This window comes from Talpa europaea (assembly GCF_964194135.1).
Source record: "Talpa europaea genome assembly, chromosome: 12".
Taxonomy (NCBI): Eukaryota; Metazoa; Chordata; class Mammalia; order Eulipotyphla; family Talpidae; genus Talpa; species Talpa europaea.
In genome coordinates this window covers 11,018,609-11,046,456 of record NC_140079.1, presented here as the reverse complement: position 1 = coordinate 11,046,456, position 27,848 = coordinate 11,018,609, and the positions used below count along the sequence as shown (strand labels likewise).

General features: G+C 44.0%; 1 protein-coding gene across 1 annotated transcript in view; it reads right to left on the bottom strand.

The window, feature by feature from the left end:
• The window catches only part of ADGRE1 (adhesion G protein-coupled receptor E1), a gene marked incomplete at both ends in the record, with an annotated part of 43,811 nt that extends 16,863 nt beyond the window's left edge, over positions 1-26,948 (bottom strand). Inside the window, 18 exons of the mRNA XM_084249809.1 lie at positions 29-264; positions 1,466-1,660; positions 2,941-3,111; positions 3,764-3,957; positions 5,071-5,190; positions 6,796-6,973; positions 9,853-9,933; positions 11,434-11,522; positions 12,817-12,963; positions 13,048-13,188; positions 14,743-14,892; positions 15,321-15,467; positions 17,349-17,468; positions 17,577-17,732; positions 18,551-18,697; positions 23,105-23,138; positions 25,523-25,653; positions 26,915-26,948. Of these exons, the coding sequence (XP_084105935.1) occupies positions 29-264; positions 1,466-1,660; positions 2,941-3,111; positions 3,764-3,957; positions 5,071-5,190; positions 6,796-6,973; positions 9,853-9,933; positions 11,434-11,522; positions 12,817-12,963; positions 13,048-13,188; positions 14,743-14,892; positions 15,321-15,467; positions 17,349-17,468; positions 17,577-17,732; positions 18,551-18,697; positions 23,105-23,138; positions 25,523-25,653; positions 26,915-26,948 (2,471 nt within the window). The remainder of the gene's footprint in view (positions 1-28; positions 265-1,465; positions 1,661-2,940; positions 3,112-3,763; positions 3,958-5,070; positions 5,191-6,795; positions 6,974-9,852; positions 9,934-11,433; positions 11,523-12,816; positions 12,964-13,047; positions 13,189-14,742; positions 14,893-15,320; positions 15,468-17,348; positions 17,469-17,576; positions 17,733-18,550; positions 18,698-23,104; positions 23,139-25,522; positions 25,654-26,914) is intronic.
• Positions 26,949-27,848: the final 900 nt, after the last annotated feature.

Here is a 27,848-nt window from a genome sequence, read left to right as displayed (position 1 = left end):
TTCAGGGTGAGATAAGGGTGTCACTCACCGATTGTGCATCCCATAGCCCCTTGGCTGCACACTGGCGGAGATCACCACCACCAGCGCCGGGAGCCCATAGCCAATGGCACAGAGGTGCAGCATCTTGATGCTGCGAGAGTTGAAGTAGTTCACCACTTTCAAGTTCCTGACCATGAGGAAGAGCATCGCGGCTTCCACCAGCATCCAGAAGAAGGAGGCGAGGAAAAGGTAGTGCAGAAAACCCGCAATGAGGGCACAGATCATCTGAAGGGGAGAAGAACATGCCACTCAGAACCCCCTCCACCCTACCTTCCACAGAGCAGGTTGAGGGGAAGAGGGTCAGGGAGGGTCTGCTTGAATTGGAGATCCCTAAACACGGCCTGTTCACTCACTCCACACATATTCACAGAGATGTTCTTCACCGCAGGAGGTAGGATGACTGCTCATCCTGACTTTGCCAGGGACTGAGGTCTCCTGGGAAGCATGGGAGAAATGGAGCATCTGTCACTCTGCTTTAGAGGATGTTTGAAGGTATGGGGAATGGGTCACTAGAGACAGCCCCTGTGCTGGCTGGTTGTTTAGTAAATGACTTTCACTGGCACATGACCACAACTTTTTATGCAGTGTCTACAACTGCTTTTACACTTAGACAGAGGAGTTTAGTCACACTGCAGGATGTCACAGCTGAAAACAGTTATATGTGCCTCTTTTACAGAGAAGAGTTGCCCACTCTGGAGAAATGATGGCAACAGGACACACAACTAGCATTTAGTTCTCAAGAAGTCTGTGAAGCCAAACATCCTTCAGTGAGAGAGGTGACTGCACCACGGGTGATCATCCTGGCTAAAATGTCATTAATGTTCCTTTTGGGAAAACCCTGAGAGTCTACTGGTTGACAAAGGTCTTGCCAAAATTTCTTGCTCTCATGAGGCTCAAAGTCAAGTGGGAGAAGTAGATATACAACAAGTAAAACAATAAATAATTAACAGGATTTCAAAGAAGTGCTGGGAAAGAAGGCAAAATAGGGCAATAAGATATAGACTTTCTCAGTGGTAGACTTATTGACATTTGGAACACTATTGGCAGATTACTTTCTGTTGTGGGGGGCTAGCCTATGCATGGTGAGATGTTTCACAGCAGCCACCAGATGCCCCTCCCAGTGGAGACAACCAATAATGTCTCCAGACATCAAGTATCTCCAACAAGGGCAGACTCATCTCAGGGGAGAACCAGTCGTTTAAAGGGTGCCACTATAAAATGTAATGTGATTAAGGAAGTGATTTTAAACTGAGACCTATCACAAGGAGTCAAGCAGGTGAGGATCTGGGTGATGAGTGCTATGTAAAGAGGGCACAGCTTGTGCAAATGTACTGCGGTGGGAACTAGCATAGAGGAATGTGAATAAGGATGAGCAGGGGGAGGTGGGATGATGGGGCTAGCTGGGGGCAGTCGAGGGATGTGAGACCTGGTTGTCAGTCTTGTCCACAGCAGCCAGGAAGAGAAGCTTGGCCAAGAAGAGACATATGCAGAGGTGCAAGTGGAGGTAGGTGTTGTGGTTACGAATGGCACGACACAGAAGGAAGGTGATGATGGCCAAGATGAGACACACCAGAGAGATGATCATGCCCACGTAGTTAATGATGAACAAGGAGAATTCCATCTGTCAAAAAAGAGATCCTCTGTTAGACCCAGAGAGGAACCAATATTCCCTGCCCCCGCAACAGACTCCTGGTATGGGCAGAAACAACTGGGGATGGTGAGGTGGTGCTTTTCACCCTCTTATACTCAGAGTAAACTAGATACTGTCCATCATCACTCTTTGGCATCCATTAGCTTCTATCAGAGCCCATTCCAGTCGTTGCTCTGTTCAGAGGAATATATGACTTAGGACTTAAGAGAAATCACTTCCTCAAACAAGTCACTTCCTCAGACAAGTTACTCAACCTATTTCAGCTGAGACCAGTTCTCTTATCTCAGTGACGCCTCATTCCACGGCTACAAACTATAGTTGCCAGAATCTTCTGGTGCTAGGATCCTGGGTGTGATTTAGGTTCTCCAAGAAGATGCATGAATGAAAGTTTTGGAAGGCAGAACAGAGGCAGCAGACACCAGCTTTTCACAGGCAAGAGTGAGTGATGGGCGGACTGCATGCCGACTGGCTCGTCTTAGTTTCCTGGATGCAGGGCCACCTGACAGCAGGTGTTTCTGACCTCTGTGTTGCAGAGGGGTAACCTTGAAACCAAAAATCACAATTACAGCCCTAAGACTTCAATGCTTCCATCGTTTCCAGAAATTTTGTGAGCTCAGTCTTGGTCTGGAACCCATTCTCTTAAGTTCTAAACAGCATTTAAGACCTCCTTGGCAGGGAATTGAAACTACCAGGCCTGGCAGGAGAGGCAAAGATAGTCACCATGGCCCAAATGATGATGCCTTTCCTCTCTACCAAATCTGTTCACTCTCCAAGGCTCTTCACATACTCCATTTCCTTCCTGATCTATCACCAGGTCTCACTGAAATACTTTGAATTCCTATACCACAATCTTTTGCAACATTTGTACAGCTCAGTGGAAAGAGACCTTTGAAACAAGACTGTGCCAAATTGAATCTCATCTCCACCAATTACTAGCTTCATGTGACTAGGCAAGCGACTGAGTCTCTCACCCGCCATATAAAATGCGTCTAAAGTCACTTAAAGTGTTCAACACAGGGTAGGTATTCTGCAAATGACATCTGTGATTGCAATGTGGGCACCTGCTTAGAGTCATTCATTTGAAATTTGAGTTTCCCATCCAGACCATGAATTCTCCAAGGGCAGAGCATGGCACACACTCTGTCTATGACTCCCTCTCATAGCACCCAATACCGTGAGAGGCCCATAGGGGCTGTTATTCAACATTTTCCCATAGAATTTGGGAGCAAGTGCAGAACATCGGTACTGACCGTAAGCTCATTAGAAGCCATGATGATGGCCAGGTTCGCCATCCGATTACAGCTGCAGACAGTATGTGTCTCCGAAGCTTCAAGGATCGAACAGCCAGACGGTACCCACCTTCCACCCTCTGCATCTGTGCTCCAGAAAACGCAGATGGGTTTCTCGAACTCCTGCTTTGGCTGAAAAAAATGAAAGACCCAAAAATCCTTTTTGATTGTTAATCTACTTATTATTTTAATTTAGGGGTTACATGTTTTATACCTCTGTCTATGCACAGTTCCACTCACCCTCCACCAAACCATCTGTGCTACTACCCTTTTTACTTCCCTCCCCAGTTTTTAATTTTTTTTTTTTGGTTGAGCATCTCTCTTGAATGGATTCATGTGACCTATGTCAAGAGTCATCTGGAGCAAGATGATGCAGAATAGTTTTTCTGGAATGGAAAAAAAAATGTTGATATTTCAGTATAGTGATAGCTTGGGCTTGTGGGGCAACCTGCCTCTGGTTGCTAGAGGAAAACTCCTTTCATCAAATCCTTAAGTCCCTCATTCACTTATCACCCATGCATTCAATATGTTTTATTGAGCACCTAGAGCATGCTTGATATGTGTTATCTATGGGAGCTGCCAGGAAGTAAAATAGACATGTTCCCTGTCCCCAAGGATATCGTTCCCTCAAGAGGTCTATTTGGAGGATTAGTTTGAGTTGGGGATATTATGGAAACTTGCTGCCTTAATGGATCCCTATAAAAAATGAGAGTTAAGCCCACTGGGGAACAGAGGAGGTTCCCAACAAGTAAAAGGGGAGCTCCGTAGAGACTTCTTCACAAACCTCAGTGTTCTCCATGGTGTAGATGACTGGATGAGAGAAGCCATCTTTCTTCTCCCCCGTCATGATCCCCCCAGCAATGCGAGAGTTCATCTTCAGCTTTCTCTTGCCCAAGGAGGGTCGGGAGTGTTGGAAGAAGCTCTCATTTAAAACAGACTCCAAGCCAGCAAAGGAGATAAAAGCCACCCCAGTGATCCCTGCAAGTTCCCCAAGTGGAAAAAATATAATCATTTGCTCAGTTCGGTAGTTATTATAAATGACCCCACATACACCCACTAATACCACGTGCATTTCTGCATCTTCTCTGGCCTGCTCTGAGGAGTGGGATACAGGTGGACTTCCAGGTCAGTGATTCTCACTGACTTCTCATTTGATCTCTCCAACTGGAGAAATATAGGCTACATTTTTGAAGGACAATTCAACTCAGCAGTAGAAAACAAAGTTCCTCCCCAAATTTATATTTGTTTAGTCTCTTTGGTGGATTTTCCTCTCAATGTTGGTGCTCTCCTTTCCTAGGCTTACTTTTTGGGCCCTCCAGAGAGCACATAAATCAGGAGAGAGCAAACATAGTCACTGCCTACTTTTTTGTGAACAAAAATTTCATGTAACTCAGCCACACATACTCATGACATGTTGGCTATGAATGCTCTTGCACTAGAATGGTAGAATTGAATTATGGCACAGATTCTATTGGCCTAAAATATTTACTAGCCAGCTCTTTACAGGAAAAGTTTGCCAAACTTTCATACAGATTAGCACTGTCCTCTAGAAATACAGTATGAGCCACATATGTACATTTAAATTTTCTAGTACCTACGTTTTAGAAAAGTCAAAATCAAGTCAAATTGATTTTAGTAATGTATTAACTCAATGCACACAAAAACATCATTTCAACATGTCATCAACATAAAGTTATTAATGAGATATTTTATTTCTGTCTTTTTCTTTATACCAAGACTTTGAAATATGGTGTATATTTTACCTTTACAGTTTAGTCACATTTCAAGTCTTCAATGGCCAAATGTGGCCAGTTGCTGCCATATTAGATAGTGAAGGACTCAATACTCAATATTTTGAGATGACCTATATAATATCTGACTTCTACTCTTCTTAGTCTTTTGGCTAAAGTCAAGTATAAGATCTGACTTCCACAGCACATGGAAAACTCCCTGGGAGTAAGGACTATTTCTGCCATCATTGAATCCCTCAACATCTGGCACAGGCTTTGGTACCTAAGAGGTGATCAACAAATATTTGCTGATCTAATGCACCATAGCCTCTCTTTTTAATGCTCAAGAGCAGATCTGTACCTGCAGATCCAGATTCCTCAATTGTGGAACACCTAATCTTCATCTCATCCCCTTTGGCTTTAAAGTTAAAAGTTACATGATCTTCAGTGCACTCTTCGTTGATAACTTTGCTCTCAATATCTGAAAGGCAAAAGGCAGTGTTTGCTTGACCTAACACAGAAAGTGGGTCCTGAATTTAGTTTCTGTCCAATAAAGGTATATCTCCTAGTTGCAATTGAAGAATGGAAAATTCAGTTCATCATGGAAAAAAATCTTAAGCCCCTTAATGATGATGGTAGCATCAAACAAATGAGAAACCTAATTGGCACTTTAGGAGTGAGCACTTACACTTTGGGGAGTGCATCAGAAAAAGATGGGGTTGAACTCAACTGCGATGGGAGATGACAGAGTCATGAGCTTCTACTGCTTCAAATTTAGATGAGCTTTCCAAAGTCAAAGGAAATAGTAAGGGACTAGGGCAAGCCCAGCATAATGGGCAAAGGCTTCAGTTCCACAGTTATATGGAACTAACTAGGAGGCACAGTTTTGCCATTCCACAGCTATGTAAACTTTGCCAAAACCTAACCCCTCTGAATCCTAGATTTCTCACCTGGACAGATGTGATGCCCTTTTTCAAACTCTCCGATATCCCTCCATCTTACTTCAAATAAAATCCTAAATGCCTACGATTATACAAAATCTGCCTCCCCTTTCCATTATGACCTGTTCTCCTTAAGGGGTTTTACTCTTTTATCACCTTCTACTCCATTTCAACTACACTGGACTCCTCTTTGTTCCTTGAACTTGCTAAGTACTCTTGTACTCTTTCTACAGATAGTTACAGAACTCCCTTCCATCACATCCCTGCCCCAGTGAAACTTTGCTAACTACAATATTTAAAATAGCAATGCTCTACCTTATTTCTGACCCTTTATAGCCTCTTTACCCTGCTGTATTTTTTTAATAGTTCTATCTCTATCTGGTATACTAGATGTCTGCTGTTTGATTCAATATAAAATATAAAATTCATAGAGATAAGTCTTGTTCACTATTGTCAGCAGTTCCTCCTAGGTACACATTAGGATGGAACTTCCTAGGGTTATGTGATTTATATTAGTGTTAGTACCCCAAGCAGGGTGCTGCTGTAAAAGGTCCATAGGACCCATTATTCCAAGACAGTTACCTATCACGTGGTAAGGATAACAAGGTGATAGGCCATAGTTGTATTAGGAGAGGATTGGTCATGTGACAGTAACAAAAAAAACCCAAAATTTAGTGAATTAGAGATAAAAAGTATTTCTTTCCCATTATTGCATTGACTTGGGGCCATGTACTGTGTTACCCTGATCCTGGGACCTGCAGACGTGGAGAAACTATTCTGAAACATTGCCAGTCATGGCATAGGAAAATAGAGCTCTGGAAGGACTCACAAAATTCATTGACCTGAACTAGTCACAGAATCAAGCCAGGAAGCACAATCTCTTGCCATGGACCCTAAAGAGAAATCTAGAAATATTTGAATACAGCAAATGGCTATTGTACTTTAACAACTGGCACACAATAGGCATGCAGAAATTATTTGTTGAATGAATTAATGACACACTCTGAATAATATCTGGCAATGTACTCTTAATCCAGGCATTCAATAAATGGGAGATGTGGGAAAACCATGCAGAATTACATTGCCAAAGTCACCCCTCAAGATCAAAACCCAGGTATGACCTAGCTAGGGAGGATATAGCTTACCTAAGTATTCCAGCTGAATAGTTTGGCTTGCATTTGCTGGGCGTTTCAGAAAAGCTGCCAACGTGGTGCTTTCCACACTCTCCAGTAAGACTGTGGCCAGGGCAGATGTCTCTTCTTTGGTGAAATTAGACCATGTGGATGTTTGTTCAAGCACAGAGGCAAATTTCTCAGCTGATCTCTGCAAGGAAGAGGTATGTGCTCTCTCTATCTCTATCTCTCTCCCCACCTCCTCCCATCTTTCTCCAATAAAATAGCAGCTGTCCTCTCACTCCATCAACATAAGGGTTGATGAAAGATATAAAAACATTATTTTAAAGTGATATATGTCAAGAGTTGGAAACAACCTAAGTTCCCATCAACTGAGGGTTAGATAAAGATGTGGTATATATACACAGTGGAATACCATTTAGCTATGAAAACAAACAGAGGAAATCCTGCCACTTGCAAAAACATGGATGGACCTAAGATTATTACTCTTAGTGAAATAAGGTAGACAGAAACGAGCACCATATGACTTCACACACGTGTCATACAGAGAAACTAAACAAATGAACTAAATAAAACAAAAATAAACTTTTAGACTGTAAGACCAAATTAGTGGTTACCAGAAGGGAAGGGGAAAGAGAAGTGAGTAGATTGGTTATAAAGGGTCAGTTATTCCGTGAAGGATAGAATTGGTCTTTTAGTGGTAAACTTAATGGAGGACATTCATATGTCGATTTATATTGATGCACACCTGAAATTATAAAATTTTCTAATGCAGTATTTCTTCAGTAAAATGAGATAGAGATTGACAGTTTACACCAATGAAATAACTAAAAGGGCATCCATTGAGACTTCTTTTCCTGATTCAGATTGGAATGAAAATTGGGGTCACCTTTATGGTGTGTAATAAGTCAGCATTTCTAGTAGCATAAATTCCCCATGCCCTTTGACTCAGCGATTTTCCTTTCTGAAATTAGTCCTTCCAGAAATAATTTAAAATTATGCAAGGATTTTGTGCAATCATGTCCATTTCTGTATGACTTACGGTAGCAAGAAGTCTAAATGTCTAGAAGATTGGTTAAATAAGTGGGGTCATGGGGTCATAGACAGCTACTTAAAAATGATGTTATCAAGCAAAGGGTCTACAAGTTATTGTTACACAAAACAAATTAGAGAATAACATGTACATATTAGCTCATTTAGTTTAAAAACCACTACTTTGATTTGAAATTTTATATTTAGGGTATTAATGTTTCTGGCCCACAAAAAAATAAAAATAACACTGATTTTGAGCCAGGAATTATTTTAACTGTTTTATATATGTTCATTTAATTTGAAGAGATCAATAAAGTAGAGGTTGTTATTATTGATGTTTTGGGATGGGGAACTAAAACAAAACCAAGGTTTGAAACTTGACAGTTCAGCATCACTAAAGGAATCCTAAACACTTCTCTTAATCTCTCATTGTATGTGCCCAATAAATGAATTCAATGTGTGTGTGTGTGTGTGTTATACATGCATTCACCAAAAGTAAAAAATATGAAAAGATGCACCTCTAAATGTTGACATTGATTATGTCTAAAGAATAACGTTAAGGAAAGAAAATCATTTATAATAATCATAATATTAATGTTAATACTCTTGTGCTCCATCAAGGAGCCATACCAGATCGTCTAAGTCTGCTAATTTTGTGTAATAAAACTCTATGATGTTAAGCAATGCATTTCTCAGAATGCATCTCCCATATGTTGGCCAATGTATCACTGTATTTACGCAAGATGAACGAAAATTCAGGTGCACACATATATACACACCCACGCAAATGAATGTTCATAGCAGCTCTATTGATAATCACCAAAGACTAGGGTGGTGGAAGAAACAATTTAAATGTCTTTCAAAAGTGATGAATAAACAAATGTGGCTCATCTACACAATGGAATATTGCTCAGACATAAAAAAGATGAAGCACTGACACATACTACATACAACATGGATGAATCTTGAAAACGTGATGCTCAGTGAGAGAAACAGACAAAAAACAGCACACGGAGTATGATCTATTTACATAAAATATCCAGGAAGTGAAACCAACAGAGCCAAAGCCTATTAGTACTTGCCGGGCACTGGAAGAAATAGGAGCAAGTGACTGCTTAATGAATCTGGAAATCCCCTTTGGGGCAGTGAAAACATGCTGAAACTAGATAGCGGTGATAGTTGCACAACTGTGAATGTACTGAATGTCACTAATGCTTACCAGAAAATAAAAGGGGAACTGCACTATTGATAAACAGAACATTGGTGAATCTCAAAGGCATTATGCTGAGTAAAAAAAAAAAAAAAAAAAAAATGGCTTCAGAGACCACATAACGTGTGATTCCGTTAATATAGCATTCTTGAAAAGATAAAAACTACAATGACAGAGAGCAGATCAGGAATTTATAGCGACTAGTGATAGAGGGAATAGCGACTAGTGATAGAGGGAGTATCATAAAGGAGGGCGTCCTCTGCTGGCGCAGACGGTTGAGAGCCTCACTGTGAAGCTCTCCGCAGCCTCTGTAACGCCGTTCAATCCCAGCTAGCTGGGGAGGGCCCCACATGGTGCTGCAGACCTCTCCTGTCTTGCCCCCTGCTCCCCTCAGCAGTGTATTTCGTCAGTCTGCCTGTTCTGCTCCCCACTCTGCTCTGGTGAATCCTCTCACCCTCCCGCACATCTGACCTGTACCCCAGTTCTTGTGTAAATGAATAAATAAATCTTTTTAAAAAAAGGAATAAAGGAATTGGGGGGAGAAATGGAACTGTTTTGTATCCTGACTGTGGTGGTGGTTACGTAAACCCACTCAGGTGGTTTACTCATAGAACTATACAGAAAAGCATGATTTCACTGTGCATTAATTTGTAAAACTTTACTATAATAGATTAAACATTAACTCACAACCCATTAATTATAAAGATTAGTTTCCACACATTACAAAATAAATTTACCAGTAACTCAAAACCCACCAATTATAAAGAGGACTTTCTGCCCCAAGATGTTCAAAACTTAAAACACAGTCACAAAGACTTTATCATTACCTTCAGAGAAACGATGGTTCTATTTTCACAGGTTTCATCCAGAACATTGAAAGTGGTGTTTATTAGCTCACAAAAGGAAACCTGTGCCCCCAAGGAAACAACATTTGTGAGTGAATATTGATCAATCCATTCCCTAAACTTAGCCATCAACCACTCCATTGGGGATAAACCTGAATTCCTGAGACATCATGTGTTCTCAGGGAAATAAAAAAATCACCATTTGATCAAATTGGAACTACAGCACAACTATTTAGTGAAGTAAAAAGACATGGCAATCTGAAAAAAAAGAAAAAGAGGTCCAAATGGAATATTATACAGTCACCAAAAAGGAGTGAGCCACTGACCTATACTATAATATAGCTGAACCTTGAAAACGTAAGGCTCAGTGAGGGCACACTGTGTGAGTACATTTATATGAAATATCAAAAACAGGCAAATGTATAGACACAGAAAGTAATGGGTATGGGGGCAAAAGTGTATGAGTACAATGTTTCCTTTCAAGTTGATTTTTTAAAAAAGAGGTAGATTTGAGGAGCCGGTTGTATACCATTGTGACTGTACCACATGCCACTGAACTGTATACTTTTAAAATGGTTAAAATTGTGCAACTCTGTATTTCACCACAATTTAAACAACACAGAGGTAAAAGTACATAAGAATTCCATAGTTAATTTACAAGCTCATATTTAAAATAATGACATAGGGCCTCCCTGATAGCCTAGCGGTTAAGTCTCAGGGCTATCACTGCTATGGCCTGAGTTTGATCCCCAGCCAGGGAGGTAACCTACATGGTGCAGCAGACCTCTCCTGTCTTACCTGCTGCTCCCCTCAGCAGTGTATTTCAGTAGATCCACCTGTTCTGCTCCCCACTCTGTCTCTGATGAATCCTCTCACCCCCTGAACCTCTGGCCAGTGCCCCAGTTCTTGTATGCATAAAATAAATAAATAATAATAATAATAAAATAATGACATCAATCCTGAAGCATCGCACGGAGTAGTTACTCACTGGCATGACTTCATTACACAATAAGGACATGCAATTCCTCTTTACCTGACCTGGGGACTATGTGTCACCCACCCCATTTCACACAGGTTTAGCCCCAGCACCTTCACCAGTGATGCAACACCAACATCCTTTCTCCTTTCAGTAAAAGAATGCCCAAGTTTTAGATAAACAAATGTCCTCTTTTCCTGCTTTCCATTTGGTTAGGTATGACCACACGGCTAATTTCTGGACAATGAGGAGTGAGTCGAAGTGATCCTTGGCCTTGAAAGGAAAACCATGTCTTTCACTTACCCTCTCCCCCCGCCCTGCCCCCATCAGCTGTAATGCAGATGATGGCAGGGTCTGCAGCAATCATCTTAGGCCATGTGGGAGTCTTGTGTTGATAATGGTCAAGCATTATGGAGCCACCACATTAGCTCTTAAAGCTGACACTCAGATGAATACAAAGGGAGACGTAAGCTGCTGTCTGGTGTAGGCCACTCTTATTTCTGCCTTTGTTAAAGTTGCAAAGCAGCACTCTACATAAGAGACTTCTGGGAAAACTTCCCAAGCTAGGAACCTTCAAAAATATTTACATGTTTGGACTCCACCGCTGCTCCCACTTGGCATAGCTGGACCCGCTCATTGTCAGGTAGCACATCTTCTTTGCACTTGAAGGGAATCTCTAGGAAAAAAAAACAAAAGCAACCACATCAAATTTTAACCACAGCAAGATATGTCAGAAGGCAGGCCTGATTTCATCACCCCCTGCTTAAATTTCACCCAAAACCATATTACACAACATAGAAAATGAAAAACCTACAGCTGTACACTATATCAGGGGCTCTGAGAAGTGTGATATTAAAAAAAAAAAAGAGCAGGTCAGAAAAGACTGTACATAATATGATACCATTTTTATAAAGTTCCAAAGCCAACAAAACTAGACAGTTTATTGTCAAGGAATATCAAACATGGTGGGGCAGGGAAATTTTTTTTTAAGGGAATTATAAGCACAAAATTCTAAATGATTTCCCTAGTGGGGAGACAGGGAGATAGAATGGGAAAGATACATGCAGGAAATGCAAAGGCATTAATGGTATTCCAGTTCTAAAGTTGGCAAGGGCTTCACCTATATTCATTTTATTATTATACTCCAAGGCTTCCATCTAAGTTACCTTCTTTTTAATGTACTAAATAATCCATAAGTAAAAAAAAAAATAAATCTTTCATGGTTCCCTGCTATTCTTGGCAAAAAGAATTTGAAACTCTTTACATAGGACAAAAGATCCTGCAAAATCTTACCTCTGCCCACCTCCTCAGATGCAGCTAATGCTATTTCCCTCTGCCTTCACCCTGTGTTAGTCTCAGGGCCTCTGCACATGCTGTAGCCTGTGACACTGATCTCCACTCTTCACCTGGGTCATTCCTGTTTTTCATTCAAGTTTCAGCTTAAATGTCAGTTTCTTGGAGTATATTTAATATCACATTAGTCACTCAAGAGTGCACTGTGATTTTTCAACTGTTGCATTTATTGTGGCTATTAAATAATTATATGTGTTTTCTCTGCCTCCTTCCCTAGACTGTAAGCTACATGAGGGCTAATATGTCGATCACATTCAGGACTGAATCCTCGGTATCAAGTGCAAGGACTTGCCTAGTCAATTACTTTTAACTAATTAATTCATTTTAATTGGTTATTTCCATTAATTGGCTATTTAATAAATCAATTGATTGGTTTTTATTTATCAACATTTAATTAATCAGTGGATTTGTTTTTATTGATTAATGCTCTAAAATAATTTATGGAGTGAATTAATGAATGAGCAAGCAGATGACTGAAAAAAGGAAGAATATGTCAATGAGATAAAAGTAACAGAAGGACCCAGAAGTTGGTCAGTAAAGATTTTAAAACAAAAGCAAGACACAGATTTAGATAAACAATTGCCCTTGTGTGCCAAGACACACAAGGAGATCATTACTTTTGCAGCTGAAGTTGCCATATTCCCAGGAGCCTTCCAGATTGGGATAAAAGCCCACAATGCAGCCACAGGTGTACGAGCCCGGGGTATTGGTACAGACAGAATTTGGACCACAAGGTGATGGATCTTGGAGGCACTCATCAATATCTGCAAAGAACACAAGCATATCAAGCAACCAGAGTAAAAAAGAGATACTTCTTTCCAGAGATATCCAGCAAAACCTCTGTTTACCTCTGCATTCCACTTCTTGGCCTGCCAGGGTCAATTGTCCATTGCTTGGGGTAAAGCCAGGGTGACAGGTGCAAAAGTAGCTCCCAGGAGTGTTGGTGCATGTTGCATTGAAAAGGCATGTATGAAGGCATTCATCAATATCTATGGTGTAGAGACAGAGCATGGAGTTGTCACTAAAAATGGTTGCCCAACTAGGGATTATGTTTCCCAGAACACTCAGCAACTAGGAACCACATTTCCCAGAACCCTCTGCAATCAGGTAGCATGAACTCTCCTCATCCATATGGGCCATGTGACTAGTTTCCTCATCCATGTGGGCCATGTGACTAGTTTCCACTCATGGGATATGAGAGGATATGACCTAAGTCAGCTCCGGGCCAAGGTAGTTAAGAAGTGGGGTACCTTCTCTCTTTCCATGCCACTGGCTAGAATCCAGGATTTCAAGATTCTAAGGGATAGAAAAACTAACAGGTGCAAGGAGACTGGATCCTTCTACCACTAAATGGAAGAAAATTGCCCTCTAGCCAGGTATATCTACATTGACTGTTATAAGAGTTAGACATTTCAACTGTTAGTGGTGGTTCTCCATGGAGGGTAACTTGCTTTCTACAGGGCATTGGACAATGTCTAGAGAGATTTTTGGTTGTCACTGGGATCCAATGGGTAGAAGATCAAAGATGTTGGCAAGCATCCTACAATGTATCAGACAGCACCCCTCAACATAGAACTATCCAGGCCAAAATATCAATAGTTTCAAAGTTAAGAAATCCCGGCCTAGTCAAAACAGCATGATGTCATGTCACACAGGAACACAGAGCTACTGATCTCTCTCAGGGTCTCTGAGACACAGAAGATATAGGGACTGGAATTTCCTGGGAAAAAAGAATTAGTAAGGAGATAAGGACAAAACCTTCGATATTTCTGTGTCAATTCATAAACCATGAAAAATAAATAAGCAGCATCCACTAGCAGCTTATGAGGACATAAGGCATTTTCTCTGGGTAATAGCACAGAGAGTTGGGAGAAGTCCTTGTGATATGAATGTATACTAATCTGGGGCCTCAAATGACAGGAGAATGTCTCATGGTTGGAAGGTGTGGGGAAGTAGTTTTTTTCTTTGTGTCATAGAAAACATCTCTGACCAATAAGTGCTTTTCTTACCCACTTGCAGAAAGCATCAACTACATGTGCTCTCTGGGAGACAGCACAGCTGGAATTATTTTGCATGTGGAGCTGGATTAGGGGATGGTTTTCAGTTTCTGTTATTGCTTCTCCAGTGAGCTAGAGGGTTCATTTCCCCTTCCTTTGCATCTAGGCTGGAATTGTGACCATTAGAATGTGGTAGAATATTTTGGGACTTCCAAGTTCAAGTCTTATAAGGACTGCAAGTTTATGCTTCCTTTCTCTTGGAACTTTCCTTCTTGGAAACCAGTTATCATGCATAGTGGAAGTTAAGGCAGACATGAAGAAAGGTCCATGAAGAAAACTGAACTCCCAGCCAGAGACCAGGGCCAGCTACCAGCCAAGTAAGCGAGAAGCATTTTGGACATGACAGTCACTCTGGTGCCCCAGAAAAACCAGGTGATCAACCCATAGAATCATGAGCAAGAACAAATGGTTGTTGCTATAAACCACTACATTGCAGGGTAGCTTGATTACCATTGAGAAATTCTTCAATATCACTGGGAGAATTACCTGTGCATTTTAAAGCCTCTGGTTTTCCAAGGGTCCAAATGTCAGGCGAATAGAACCCAGGCAGGCAGGAACACTTGTATTCTCCCGGGGTGTTTGTGCAGACAGAACTGGGACCACAAAGACTCGAGTTTCTGGAACATTCATCCACATCTAACAGAAAACTCATCTAAGTCAGCAAGAGGAATGATGCTAAGACTACAGCAGCAACTCACAGCCTCGCCAGTGAGGAAGTCAGTGGGTTTCCTTGACTCCAAACTTACCTTCATATGCACATTTTCATCATATATGGAAAGGAAACAGCTAAGGCATGTTTATGACTCATACAAATCTTCTGATGAGACTCCCCTGGCTCAGGATAAAATCTGAACTCCTCATTGGAGCATACAAGACCCCAAAAGTCTAGTAACAGAGAAGCTTCTTTACCTCATCTCTTGCATCGAGCCCCTTCATCATTCATGATTATTGGCTTCAGCTTTGCAAATGAACTTGAATTCAGCCGAGACCCACCCAGTGCCCCCACCACAGCTGTCTTTGCAAGCAGGCTTGGACCTGATTCCCCAACAAACCCTTCCATCTACCTTCACATGTCTCTGCTGGGCCCTGGAAATTCATGTTTCCACTGCTGGATTCAAATCCTGAGTTACAGGTACAAGAGTAGCTTCCAATACTGTTGTGGCAAGTTGCATTATCCGGGCAAGTGTCAGGCTGGGCACATTCATCCACATCTGGTGAATGGGAGAGAAAGCCCAGGTGAAGGCTGCTGAGGAGAGGACAGGATACTGCAAACAGGTTTGCTCTAGCTGTCCTTAACTTGTGGCACACAATGTTGAAGCTTCCTAATACCCGTGTTCTCCTAACCTCCCTTACAGTGAGGCAAGGTCATGAAATTAAATTCTGGCCAATGGTATATAAGCAAAAGGATGGCAAGTAACTTCAAAACATAGATTGCAGAAATAGATTGCAGAAATAACCATAGACTTTTATTCTTCCCTGAATCCACACCTTGGGATGTAGATTGTGTAGCACAACATGACTTTGTCACTCCTGTCTTTCAGGTGTAGAATCCAGCTGGTCTTATGGATTGAGTTGGTCAATGGAATGTAGCAGAAGTGATTTGTGCCAGGTCCCAACTTAGACTTCTACAGATCAATTTGCTTCCACTCATTCTTTGGCCTCTTGGCCTCTGCCTTATTCAAGCCCCAGATCAGCCCAATGACGAATGAAAGACACATGGAAGAAAGACAGACCCTCCCACATGAACCCCACGCATGTGAGGGTGTCCATCTAATCTCAGCAAAGCTGACCTGCGCTGACCACAGATGCATGGACAAGCCCAAATGAGACCCAAAGAACTGATCTGCAGAGTCAACCTAAAATGCCAATTCGGGGACTTGAGAACTAAACAGATGATGGTTGCTTTTAGCCACCGATTTTTAGGGTGATTTGTTATAGAACCCAGGCAGGCAGGAACACTTGTATTCTCCCGGGGTGTTTGTGCAGACAGAACTGGGACCACAAAGACTCGAGTTTCTGGAACAAATGAATTGGAAAAATCCAATTGACTTCACGTGTGTCTGACTTGAACTCAAGAGGGGTGTGATGAGGGCTTTGATCGATCCCTGTATTGCTTGATGGGGTCACTTCCTATCAATGAAATTGGAGCAAAATAGCGCTGGCCCAGGCCCAGGGAGATGGAGTTCTTATGTATAGGTAAGAACATTCTGACGTGGTGTGGAAGATGAAACGAGGGACAAGACGAGAGGAAGGGAGAGACTGACAGAGACTGCTGCTGTAATGATGAAATCTCCACCAAGGACGGTGAAGATGGAGCCTCCCTGGTGGCACAAAGGGCTAAAACGCAGCACTATGAAGTTATCCACAGCCCCTGCAGAACAAGTTCGATCCCCAGCCAAGGAGCTACCCACACGGCTCAGCAGACCTCTCCAGTCTCCCCACTGCTCCCCTCAGCAGTGTATTTCAGTCAATCCACCTGCTCTTCTCCCCACTCTGTCTCTGGTAAATCCTCTCACCCCCCACACCTCTGACCTGCGCCCCAGTTCTTGTATGCGTAAATAAATAAATCTTTAAAAATATATTTTAAAAAAAGGACAGTAAAGATGGACATTTAGTATTTAGTATATTTCCCAAGACAAGATGGCTGACTTGATATGCAGAGGAGGGAGGTTCAAGGATACCTCACGGGTCTTAATCGAAATACCTTTTAGGAAAAAGTTCTGCAGTTGGGTTTGGGATCCCCTTAGAAGAGGGTTTCTTTACCTCAGCACTATTGCTATTTGGAACCAGATCATTCTTGGTTGTGGGAATGTTCTGGGCATCTCTGGCCTCTACCCACTAGATGACAGGAGTATATCGCACACACACCCCCCCCCATCACCATCCTTGAAGATTAAAAAAAAACCTCCAGAGAGTGCAAATATTCCCTGGGCAAAAAATCACTCTAGGGACAGAACTCAAGAACTTCCTGGCCCACTGCTCATCTGAGCCCCAACTTTTTCATCCTGAAAATGAGGATCATAATCGCTACCTCATAGGATCAACAAATGAGATGATAAGTAGGTACACAAAGAAAAGAAAGTGACGTGCACCTTCACAGATGGAATTGCGAGAGATGAATCCAGCCAAGCAGCTGCATGTGTAGTTTCCCAAGAGGTTGGTGCACTTAGAATGCTCTGGACAGACCCCATCATTGAGGCATTCGTCGTCATCTGAGGAACAAAGGAGAGAGTACAGATCAAAACAAAGTGGGTGCCTGAGTTTGAAAACACACGTGTGCACCTGGCGGCAGCTGTCCACCAAAACCCCGAGAGCACTACCTGTGCAGGTGAAAGGGCCTGACTTTGCAGGGGTCCAGTCATTCCCAGTGGGGGAAGAGAAACCTGGCAAACAGCTGCATCTGTATCTTCCCGGCAGGTTTGTGCAGATGGCGTGAGCACCACACTTGGGCGGACTTTGAGAACACTCATCAATATCTAGCCAGAGAAAGAGTCTGAATTACAAATTTTTCTTGTGTGGCAGGGTGTATTTTCTTTTTTTTTTTTAAAGAAGTTCTTTATTTATTTGTTTGTTTGTTTGTTTGTTTGTTTTGTTTATACAAGCACTGGGTACAGTCAGAAGTGCGGGAGGGCGAGAGAATCCACCAGAGCCAGAGCGGGGAGCAGAGCAGGCAGAGGGACTGAAGTACACTGCTGAGGGGAGCAGCGGGCGGCAGGAGAGGTCTGCGCGCCATGTGGGACCCTCCTCCGGTGGCCGGGGAGCAGCCGGGGATCGAACCAGCACCACAGAGGCTGCGGGCAGCTTCGCAACCCAGCGCTCAACCGCTGTGCCACAGGGGAGGCCCTGGCAGGGTGTATTTTCCCAAGACAGCTGAGCAATTCCATGTGAGTGTTGCCCTCCCTCCCCCGAGGGGCGGGGTCTGAGCACGAGGTGACTGTGGTGGAAGTGACACCGGGTCCTCAAAATACCAGGCTGGCCTCAAAAATGTCCTGCACTTCCACCTGGTTCTCTTGAGATGCTCATTCTTGGAACTGGCAGCTCTTCTGTGAGGAAACCTCACTGCAGTGAGAATGCAGTTCACCTGGCACGTGACTGAGCCCTCTCCCCACAGCTCCGGTGGAGGTGGGGTGGAGGGGGGAGCTAGGGGAGAGGAAGGAGAGGAGGAAGGGAATAAGGAAGCAAGGATATAATGCTGGAGAGGGAGAGGGTGGGAAACAACGGCACCCGCTACCCAGTCAGCTTCCACCTGATTTTCCTACCAAGGGCCGGAGGGTTCGAGGAGGTGCGAGCTCACCTTTGCATTCCACGCCTGGGCCCTTGAATCTCTGCAGTCCGTTGCTAGACTGAAAGCCTGGTTTGCAAGAGCAATAGTAACTGTCCAGGGTGTTGGTGCAGGTCGCATAAGCTGGGCACATGGTGGCATCGACACACTTATCCGGACCTGGCGGTGTAGACGGAAGAGTAGAGATTAGAGCACCAGGCCGAGGCTGCAAGAGAAGCCAGCATGAGAGGGGAAGGCGATTGTTGTGGTTTGAATTGTCTCCAACAAAAAGATAATGTTGAAATCCTCTGGCCCTGGGAATGTAAGCTTATTTCAAAAAAGGGTGTTTGTAGATAGAACCAAGGTATAAGTTGAGATCATGCTGGAGTAGGGTGGTCCCTGAATCTTATATGATAGGTGTTCTTATAAAAAGAGGGGGAGGGGCCTCCCTGGTGGTGCAAGGGTTAAAGACGGCGCTATCAAGCTATTGCCAGCCACTGCAGCATGAGTTCAATCCCGGGCCCGGGCCAGGCAGGTGACCCACAGGGCGAGCAGACCTCTCCTGTCTCGCCCGCTGCTCCCCTCAGCAGTGTATGTCAGTAGATCTGCCTGTTCTGCTCCCCATTCTCTCTGGTGAATCCTCTCACTCCCCGCACCTCTGGCCTGTACCCCAGTTCTTGTATGCATAAATATATAAATCTTTAAAAAAAAAAAAAAAGAGATGAAGCGGCACAAGCACATGGAGAACACCAAGTGCAACAAGGCAGAGACTGGAATGGTGTGTCTACCAGTGAGGCATACCCAGGATGGAGGCAGGCCTGGGAGCTGGAGATGGGTATGGATCAGACTCACCCTGCAGCCTTCAAAGAAAGCATAGGCCTGCTGACACCCTGCTGTTGGACTTCGGGCCTCCAGAACCGTGAGCCACCCAGCTTGCGGCTACTGGTCACGACAGCCCTGGGACTCTGCCACAGCAACCAAGCTGCTCCGTCCAGGCCCAGGAAGACCCTAGACCCTTGCGACTCAAAGTTTGGCTTGTGGGCCAGCGGCATCAGAGCTGCCTGGGAGTTTGCTGCAAAGGCAAAATCTCAGCTTCTGCCTCAGTTCTCCTGAATCAAAATCTGCATTTTGACAAGATCTTCCAGTGATTTCTGTGCACGTGAAAGTGCAATTCAAAGTACGGACCACAGAGAAGTAATCTCTGTCCCACCCGTGGAAGATCTTGAAAAATCAGATGCAGATTCATCAGCTCTGTTGATGAGCTGAGAGTCTGTGTGTCTAGTGGGCCCTTGAAGGATGCTGACGAGGCTGGTCATTGCACCACAGTGACATCAAAGTTCCAAGCAGAAGAGTGTGAGCATCAGAACGCAGCCTTTGGAGCAAGGGCAAGTGGGTTGAAGTTCCAGCAGAAGACGTCAAAGCAGAAAGTGGTAGCTGTGCCCCCTCCTCCTCTCTTCTGGGTGGTTATCCAGTTAGAGGGTGGTCCAGCTTTTCTTGCAACGAAGTGTGATCGTGTAGCAAGTTCCAGACAATGAGCAGAAGTGGTAAGTGCAGCTTTAAGCCCTACCCTTAAAAGAAGGAGCATTCTTCTCCACTTCTTCTTCCCCTCTTCACCTGGGCTGACATGGCCAGATCATGTGGGATCTTCTAGACCATTGCCAGTGACTTCTGTGACATGTGGCCCAACTTCCAGAAGAACAATGGCTGGGGGCTGGGGGGCAATGATACACCTGGGTGGATACAGCCCAGGGGGGAGCAGCGGGAAGAATGAGATTCTGGATTGATTTTGAAGATGCTACCAATAGGATCTTCCAATGAGTTAGATGTGGGGTGTGAAAGAAAGAGAGGAATCCATCAATGTCAACTGGCAGACTGAGAGGTCACGGGATTATCATTATCAGGGTGATGAGAGTCAGGCCCTCTCCTCCCTCCAACAAACCTTGTTTATCTCCCTTCCCTGCAAGATGCCTCAGATTGTATCTCCCTTCTCGTTTCCAGCTTCCTCTTTCATCTGCAGAGGCAACATTTCTCTGTGGACTTCCGGCTCAATTACCACTTGTGGTCTCTAGCTTCTGTGAGCTTCCCACTACTCTTTTTCTCTAGCTCAATCTCTCAAGCTCAAGTCCACCCAAAAGCAGCATAACAACCCAGTCCTGTCAACTGAGATCCTGTCAGTCTCACTGGCTCACCTCCTGTGCTCCATCAGCTATGCTCACCTTCGCCAGCTCCCCAGATGCTTTGCAGTCTCAGGTTCTTTGGACCTCACCCTGCAAATCTTGGGGCTTCATAATCACATGAGCCTATTCCTTAAAATACATCTTCACATACACAGATAGATGATGGTAATGAAGAAGATGGGTGGATGGATGGATGGACAGACAGATAGCCATCCTATTGGTTTCCTTTCTCTGGAAAGTCCTGTCTAATAAACACCTACGATATGCCAGGACTGTTCTGGACATAGTGGATTCAGCAGTGGAACAAGATGTGCAAAATTCCCCACCATCACATAGTTGATAATCTGGAGCAGTGGGGTTGGGGGACATAATGTCAAAAGTAGGGCAGTCACCACGGAGATGGTGCATGAACTGAAACATAAAGCTAATGGAGGAAGCTATGTGTATGTGCAGGGCAATGCATTCCAGGCCAAGGGAACGTTCTTGCAAAAGTCCTGAGGTAGGCGGTGTCTGATGTGTGGGATGTATGTGTGAGGAGTAGAAGGAGAGATGAGGAAGTGAGGGAAGGGAAGGAGCAGATCCTGCAGGGCCTTCTGGGTTTCCAGATGGCGTGGGCTTCTATATGGGGTTGGGGGTGTGGAGTGATGAGGAGGGAGAGGAAACCCTTGGAGGATCATGGGCAGAGGAGGGGCAGGACCAGACTCAGGTGCTCACAAGCCCTCTTTGGTAGCTGCTTCTGAAGGGACAGCAAGGCAGGAGACCAGGGTTAACTTCACTTAGACCATCCACCTGAGACCCACACTTGACCCTTAATAAGCGAAACAACATAATGGATGGTCATAATAGACCTAAGTGGAAAATGAAACTCAGAGGCAAAGAGACTCTTTAAAATAGAATGAGAGCTTGGATCTCATAGGTGCCTTCCACACACCAGGCCCCTTCCATGTGTTTCCTGCAGCCCCCCAATAATGCTTCAAGGTAGGATAACCAAGTCATCCTGGTTTTCCCCAAGTCTTCCCCAGTGTTAGTGCTCAAAATCTAGCATCCAGGAGTAAATCCCTCACCTGTGGAAAGCCCAGACAGTTGGTCACCCTACTTCAAGGTAAACATTTGTGACTCCCATTTACAGATGTGGAAATGGAGACCAAAGAGTTTGTGTGACCTAACCCAGGCCACACCTAAGTCGGAAGTGCTAGAATGGAGTCCGGGACACCCGGCCATACCTGGCTGTGCCCCCTCACGCAGTCCCAGCCTTGGCCCTGCTGCAGCCCATCCAATAAGAACTACATAATTTTGTGTTTCTTGGGGGAAGAAGGAGGGAGGGACAGAGAACAGGGAGAATGAGGAGGGAGAATCATCAGCCTCAATCGCCAATCTGCAAGCAGAGGAAAGGACATTATTAGGTTCCTTTAAGAGCCAGCCATGAACCACACTCTCACCCGATCCGTATGCCCCTGAATGCCACGGATTATTGCAGGAAGTTAAGAAAGCAGGGGTGGGCATGTGAAGAGGAAAACCAGTCTCTTGACCTACATCAGCTCATGAGTTCTTTATACCTTGCCAGATAAGAAGCCGGATGTAGCCACTACTGGCTTTACCACCCACACCCACTTTAGCAGGTTGGCGCACCCATTCCTCCTGCCGTTTCACTTGCCCAGAAGCCCAGACTGACACGTGAAGGAGGCTCAGCGCCCCGCCTGGCCCTGGCCTCTGGGCAAGTGGACCTTGCTAGCACAACTCACGAGAACTTCCTGCAAGATCAGGCTGTGTTTGAACCTCTCCAGATACAGCCAGGTGAGTGGAAGTGACATGTGCCAAGCTTAGGTTTCATAACACGAATTTGTCTTCTCCACCATTTATTTACCTTCCTGCCACTGGCTGCAGAAATTCCGAGACCTTCTATGGATAAACCACAGACATAATCATCACATGGGAGAGTCACCCACTAGAAAGAAATGCCTGCATTTGACTCTTAAACAAATAAGAATTAAATTTCTTTTTATTAAGTCACTGATGATTTGTGGCTCATTTGTTACAAGAGCTAGTGTTCCTCTAACAAACACAATTTAATCAAGCAGCCCCTTAGTGTAAACAGTTTATTCCAAGCTCCAAGTATTAAAGTATGGCCAGACCGCTTCTCTGAATATACTTTGGAATACATTTCTGCATGAGAATTTTCTGTGTCAAAGTGCATGTGCATTTGATGGCATTTTATGAAGTGGAACATGTATTAAAATGAGCAATACTGATGCATTAACATTAACACACCTGTTTATGCATTTTTAATCCCAATAGCACCAATTTTTCTCAAATGTTACATCTTTTCAATTCCAATGTTTTAATTCTTATATGTCCTCTACCATGACATTTCCCACACTCTCAGCATGGGGTGTGTGTGCCTTTCATTTACCCACGTAACGGGCCAGCATGTGCTGCATCCGGAGCTGCGGAGGTAAATACAATCGCTTCCTCGCCAGGCAAGGCTTTCCAGGGTCAGAAACAATGATAGGCTTTTTTTTTTTTTTTTTTTTTTTTTTTAGAGGCATGCTTTATTTATTTGTTTGCTGGTTTGTTTGTTTTTTTTGTTTTTGTTTATACATGCACTGGGTACAGTCAGAAGCGCGGGAGGGTGAGAGAACCCACCAGAGCCAGAGCAGGGAGCAGAGCAGGCAGAAGGACCGAAGCACACCACTGAGGGGAGCAGCGGGCGGCAGGAGCGGTCTGCACGCCATGTGGGACCCTCCTCCGTGGCCGGGGAGCAGCCGGGGATCGAACCGGCGCCGCAGAGGCCGCGGGCAGCTTCGCAACCCAGCGCTCAACCGCTGCGCCACTGGGGAGGCCCAACAATGATAGGCTTTTTAAATTAAGGATGACCTTTGTAGAAATATATTGATGTCATTTTCTCTTCTATTTATAAGGATGTGACCCTCTTCCTGCAACCCTCTCTTCCAAAGGAATTTATCTTGCTGGGGGGAAATTAAGATGTCTTAGCAGCATACACACAATAAGAACAAAATGGTAGTGTTTCAGATTTTAATTACTGAATACAAATTTTTGAGTTCCCAGCAAGATAATAGACTTGAAAGCAAAACCTTATTAAATGAGTAAGTCTGGGGAATCTGATGTACAGCCTGGTGATTATAGTTAACAATGCTGTGTAACATACTTAAGTAGTTCTTAGATGTTCTCACCACAAAGAAAATGGTAATTATGTGACATGATGGAGGTGTTAGCTAGTGCTACAGTGGTAATCATTTTGCCTTATATAAGTGTATCAAATCAACAGGTACACTTTATACACACACTTTCATTTACATCTCAATAAAACTTTATTTTTAATAGGTAGGCTTGAAGGACTGGAAGATAGAGTTTCCATTAAGCTGAAGTATAGAGAAGACTCAAGATGGATGCAAGGGAAATATTTATCATACAGAGAGGAAAAAAATTGCGGGAAGCTGATAGAGGGATAAGATGAAATGGACCCTTCGGGTACCCTGCTCCTCTGCCACCCCACCCCAAGGCTAAACCTAGGTGAAGATGGGTCACTTCAGAAACTACCAGACAGAAATGGCAAATTTCAGGGGCATCAAAGCTAGGGGTCAATTTCTGCCAACAAAAGATGGGTGGAATCTCCTGGTCTACGAGAAGAAACTCGACTCCTGCTGTTGCCACAATGGTGAGAGAGCAGATGATTAGAACTAGCAGAAGGAAATAGCCAGCAAAGGGTTCAAGAAAACACTTCTGGTTTCTTATAGCCTGAACCCAGGAACCAGGAGCTCCATGAACCATACAGATCCTCCCAGAGGATAGCAGGAAAGGCAAAGTGAGGCCATGTGTCACCAAGAAACAAAACGCCCCACCCAGAACCCACATTTCACATTCACAGGCTCCTATCAGCTGACCCAAAACCAACCTTCAGACACCATCTTGGGAGGAACCAGAATAAACTGAGAAAATACTCTGAGTTTCACAAGTGGGACTGAACTAGGAAATGGAGTTGCTGAGAACACAAAGAACTGGTGATGCTCTCCCTCCCCTACCCAGCAGGAGTTTACATGGAAGATGAAAACCCAACAAAACAAGAAAAATGCTTTTTTCAACACAGAGGTGTAGTTAGAGTAAATTCCGCCCATACTCCCACCACACTGCCTCATGTACCAGGTGCCACTTTTGATTTAAACTTCACAATATTCCTGTAGGGTAGGAGGCTTTGCTATCGTATTTCACAGCTGAGGAAACTGAAGATCAGAGAGGAATGCGAAGTGCCTGAGATCTCGCATGCCTGGGGCACAAAGGGAAGAGCCTGGGCTGGGAACCAAGAGACCTGGATGTCAGCCCTTGCTCTCTCAGCAACCAGCTCCCAGCAAGCATCCCGCTGTGTCTCTGCCTTCCTGAAAAGATGCGTCTCCTCCCCAGAAAATGTCCTCACACCACATTGGACATACGGATTCTCTTCCACCAACTTACCCCTTGCCATTGGTGCCAGTGTGGGTGCTGTGGATCCTTCACAACTGTACATACCACAATATCCTGTGAAGAAAGAAAACACCATGAATGTACACATATAGATACACAGTATCTCTGTAGTGATATACTGTAAAGTGATTCATTTTTTTAAATGTCTAAAATGTGTTACACCAGCATTTAGCCCTTCTTCAACATCATCATCAAAGTCATCATCTGAGTGAAGATATTGATGGTGGTGGTGGTGATGAAGGTAATGGTGGTAGGGATGATGATGGTGAGGAAGATGGTGATAGTGATGGTGAGTGTGAGTGTCCATCACTATCACCATCTTCCTCACCATCATCATTCCTACCACCATTACCTTCATCACCACCACCACCACCAATATCTTCGCCTTTCTCATCACCACCACCAATACACCACCATCATCTTGGTTACCATCATCATCACCACCATCATCAACATTGTCAATATCATCAGCAGCACTCTTGGCTAATTTAGATTGGAATAAAGGGTCCTATTAGCTAATCTCAGAGCTGATACTCCACAGTAACAACTCCACATTCCTGCATTTGGGACACAAGTTACTTGTACCTTCTAGTGAAGTCTTCTGATTAACAAGTCCTAGATTCTAAGCACCGTCATTCATGATCACTAACTCAAATTTTCTTGTTCATTAATTATTTTAGCAAACGAACCATCCCACCCTTCGTGTTAAGCATATGAACTCTGGAGTCAAAATACTTGGGTTTCAAAATCTGGCTTCACCAATTACTGACGGTGTGACTTTAGAAACAAAGTTTAATCGTTTCATGCCAAAGTTTACTCTTCCATAAAGTCAGAGGAGCAAACCCACCATACAATAGCAGAGAAAACCCACACTTGTTGTTTAGATTGGACTCAATGGCCAGGACTCACAAAACGTGAAGAAAAACTCAATATAGAAAATTAATAAGACAAAGACAAACAGACACCCAAACAGGGAGAAATCAGAGAACAGACAGGAAGGCTCTGCCTCACTGTCAAGGTGTCAGAACAAATATCACCCCTCAGAAATGTCTTTCCTGACTTCTCCTTTCAACATGATCCCTGCTCATGCTCTGTAACAACTTCTCTCCTACCACTTCCACTTAGCACTTATCTGAGGCGTTTTTGTTTATTATTTGCTGCAGCGCAGTATAGTGATAACTCGTACCGATGCTGAACGAGACTGCCTAGTTTTAAATTCTGGCTCTATCCCTTACTAGCTAAGGGTCTTGGGCCACTCTTTTGAGTCCATCTCCTCCTCTGTAAAAATGGGGCTAGTAAAGACCCTGCATGAGAGAAACGTTGTGAAAATTGAATGTACTTTCTATTTGAGGATCTTGAAGTGGTGCTAAGTGGGTGTTTGCTATTACAGGTAGTGCATCTCTTCAGTCCACCCCTCTTACTGGTCTGCCATTCCCATCCCCAGAGCAGGAACCAGAGCAGGAACCTTGTCTGTTTGTTCACTGCTCTATCCATAGTGCCTAGAATAGCAGCTGTCATCACACAAGAAGCGCCCGGGAAACACACATCAAATGAATGACCATAAAGAAACTGTTCTGACAGATACAATTCCAAGCTGAGTGGTTTTTTATCAAAGATCTTTTATCAAAGGTTGTCCAGCCTGGAATTATGATTTCTTGGCTGGACAGTCCCTGAGCTTCCCTTCCCACACACAACATTTCCAGCCCAGGCCTCCCTTGGCACCCCCATTCACCCTCACACTCACCGCAGAAAAGGAACACGCTGAAGCGCCACATCATGCTACGGTTCTGTGATTCGAAGAGGGGAACCTTCTCTCCCTTCCTCGGGTTTTCAGCAACCAAGAGTGGGTAAAAGGAAGGGGTAGAGCCGGGATTGCTCAATGTAACCAGAGCATCACAGTCCTTTCTGCTGAGTTGCTACCACTAAATAAGGACAATGGGGCAGGCCCTTAACTTTCCCCTCTCTTCACAATGAGTAGTTACTCCTGTTGGCGTGTCGCTGTTCTCTCTCCTTGTTCTCTTTCCTGTTGTCTTCCCCACCAACACCTATCTCCCATCTCTCATCACCTTCTTTCATTGCACCAATAATAAATGAGATTTCACCATTTTTTCCCAAGAAGGCAAATCCCAAATTTAAGGGCATCTCTCCACCCTGCTCTATAAAAATAACCATCCCTGCCATCACATGCCAGGCACTGTACTAGACACAGGCCAACTAAATTTAACCTCATGTCAACATTGTAAAGGAGACATTTCTTTTTTTTTTTAAGATTTATTCATTTATACAAGAACTGGGTTACAGGCCAGATGTGCAGGAGGATGAGAGGATTCACCAGAGACAGAGTGGGGAACAGAACAGGTGGATTGACTGAAATACACTGCTGAGGGGAGCAGCGGGCGAGACAGGAGAGGTCTGCTGTGCCATGTGGGAATCTCCCTGGCTGGGAATCGAACTGGCACTGCAGTGGCTGCAGACAGCTTCACAGCGCTGGGCTCAACCACCTGCGTCACCAGGGGAGGACCATAAAGTAAACATTTCAACCCCACCCACTTTACAAAAAATTAAAAAGGAAACTAAGGTTTGGAGAGGAGATGTGACTTAAACCTGAAATTTGGGACCTCCCTGGTGGCGCAGGTGGTTGAGTGCAGCGCTGTGAACCTGTCCGCAGCCTCTGCAGT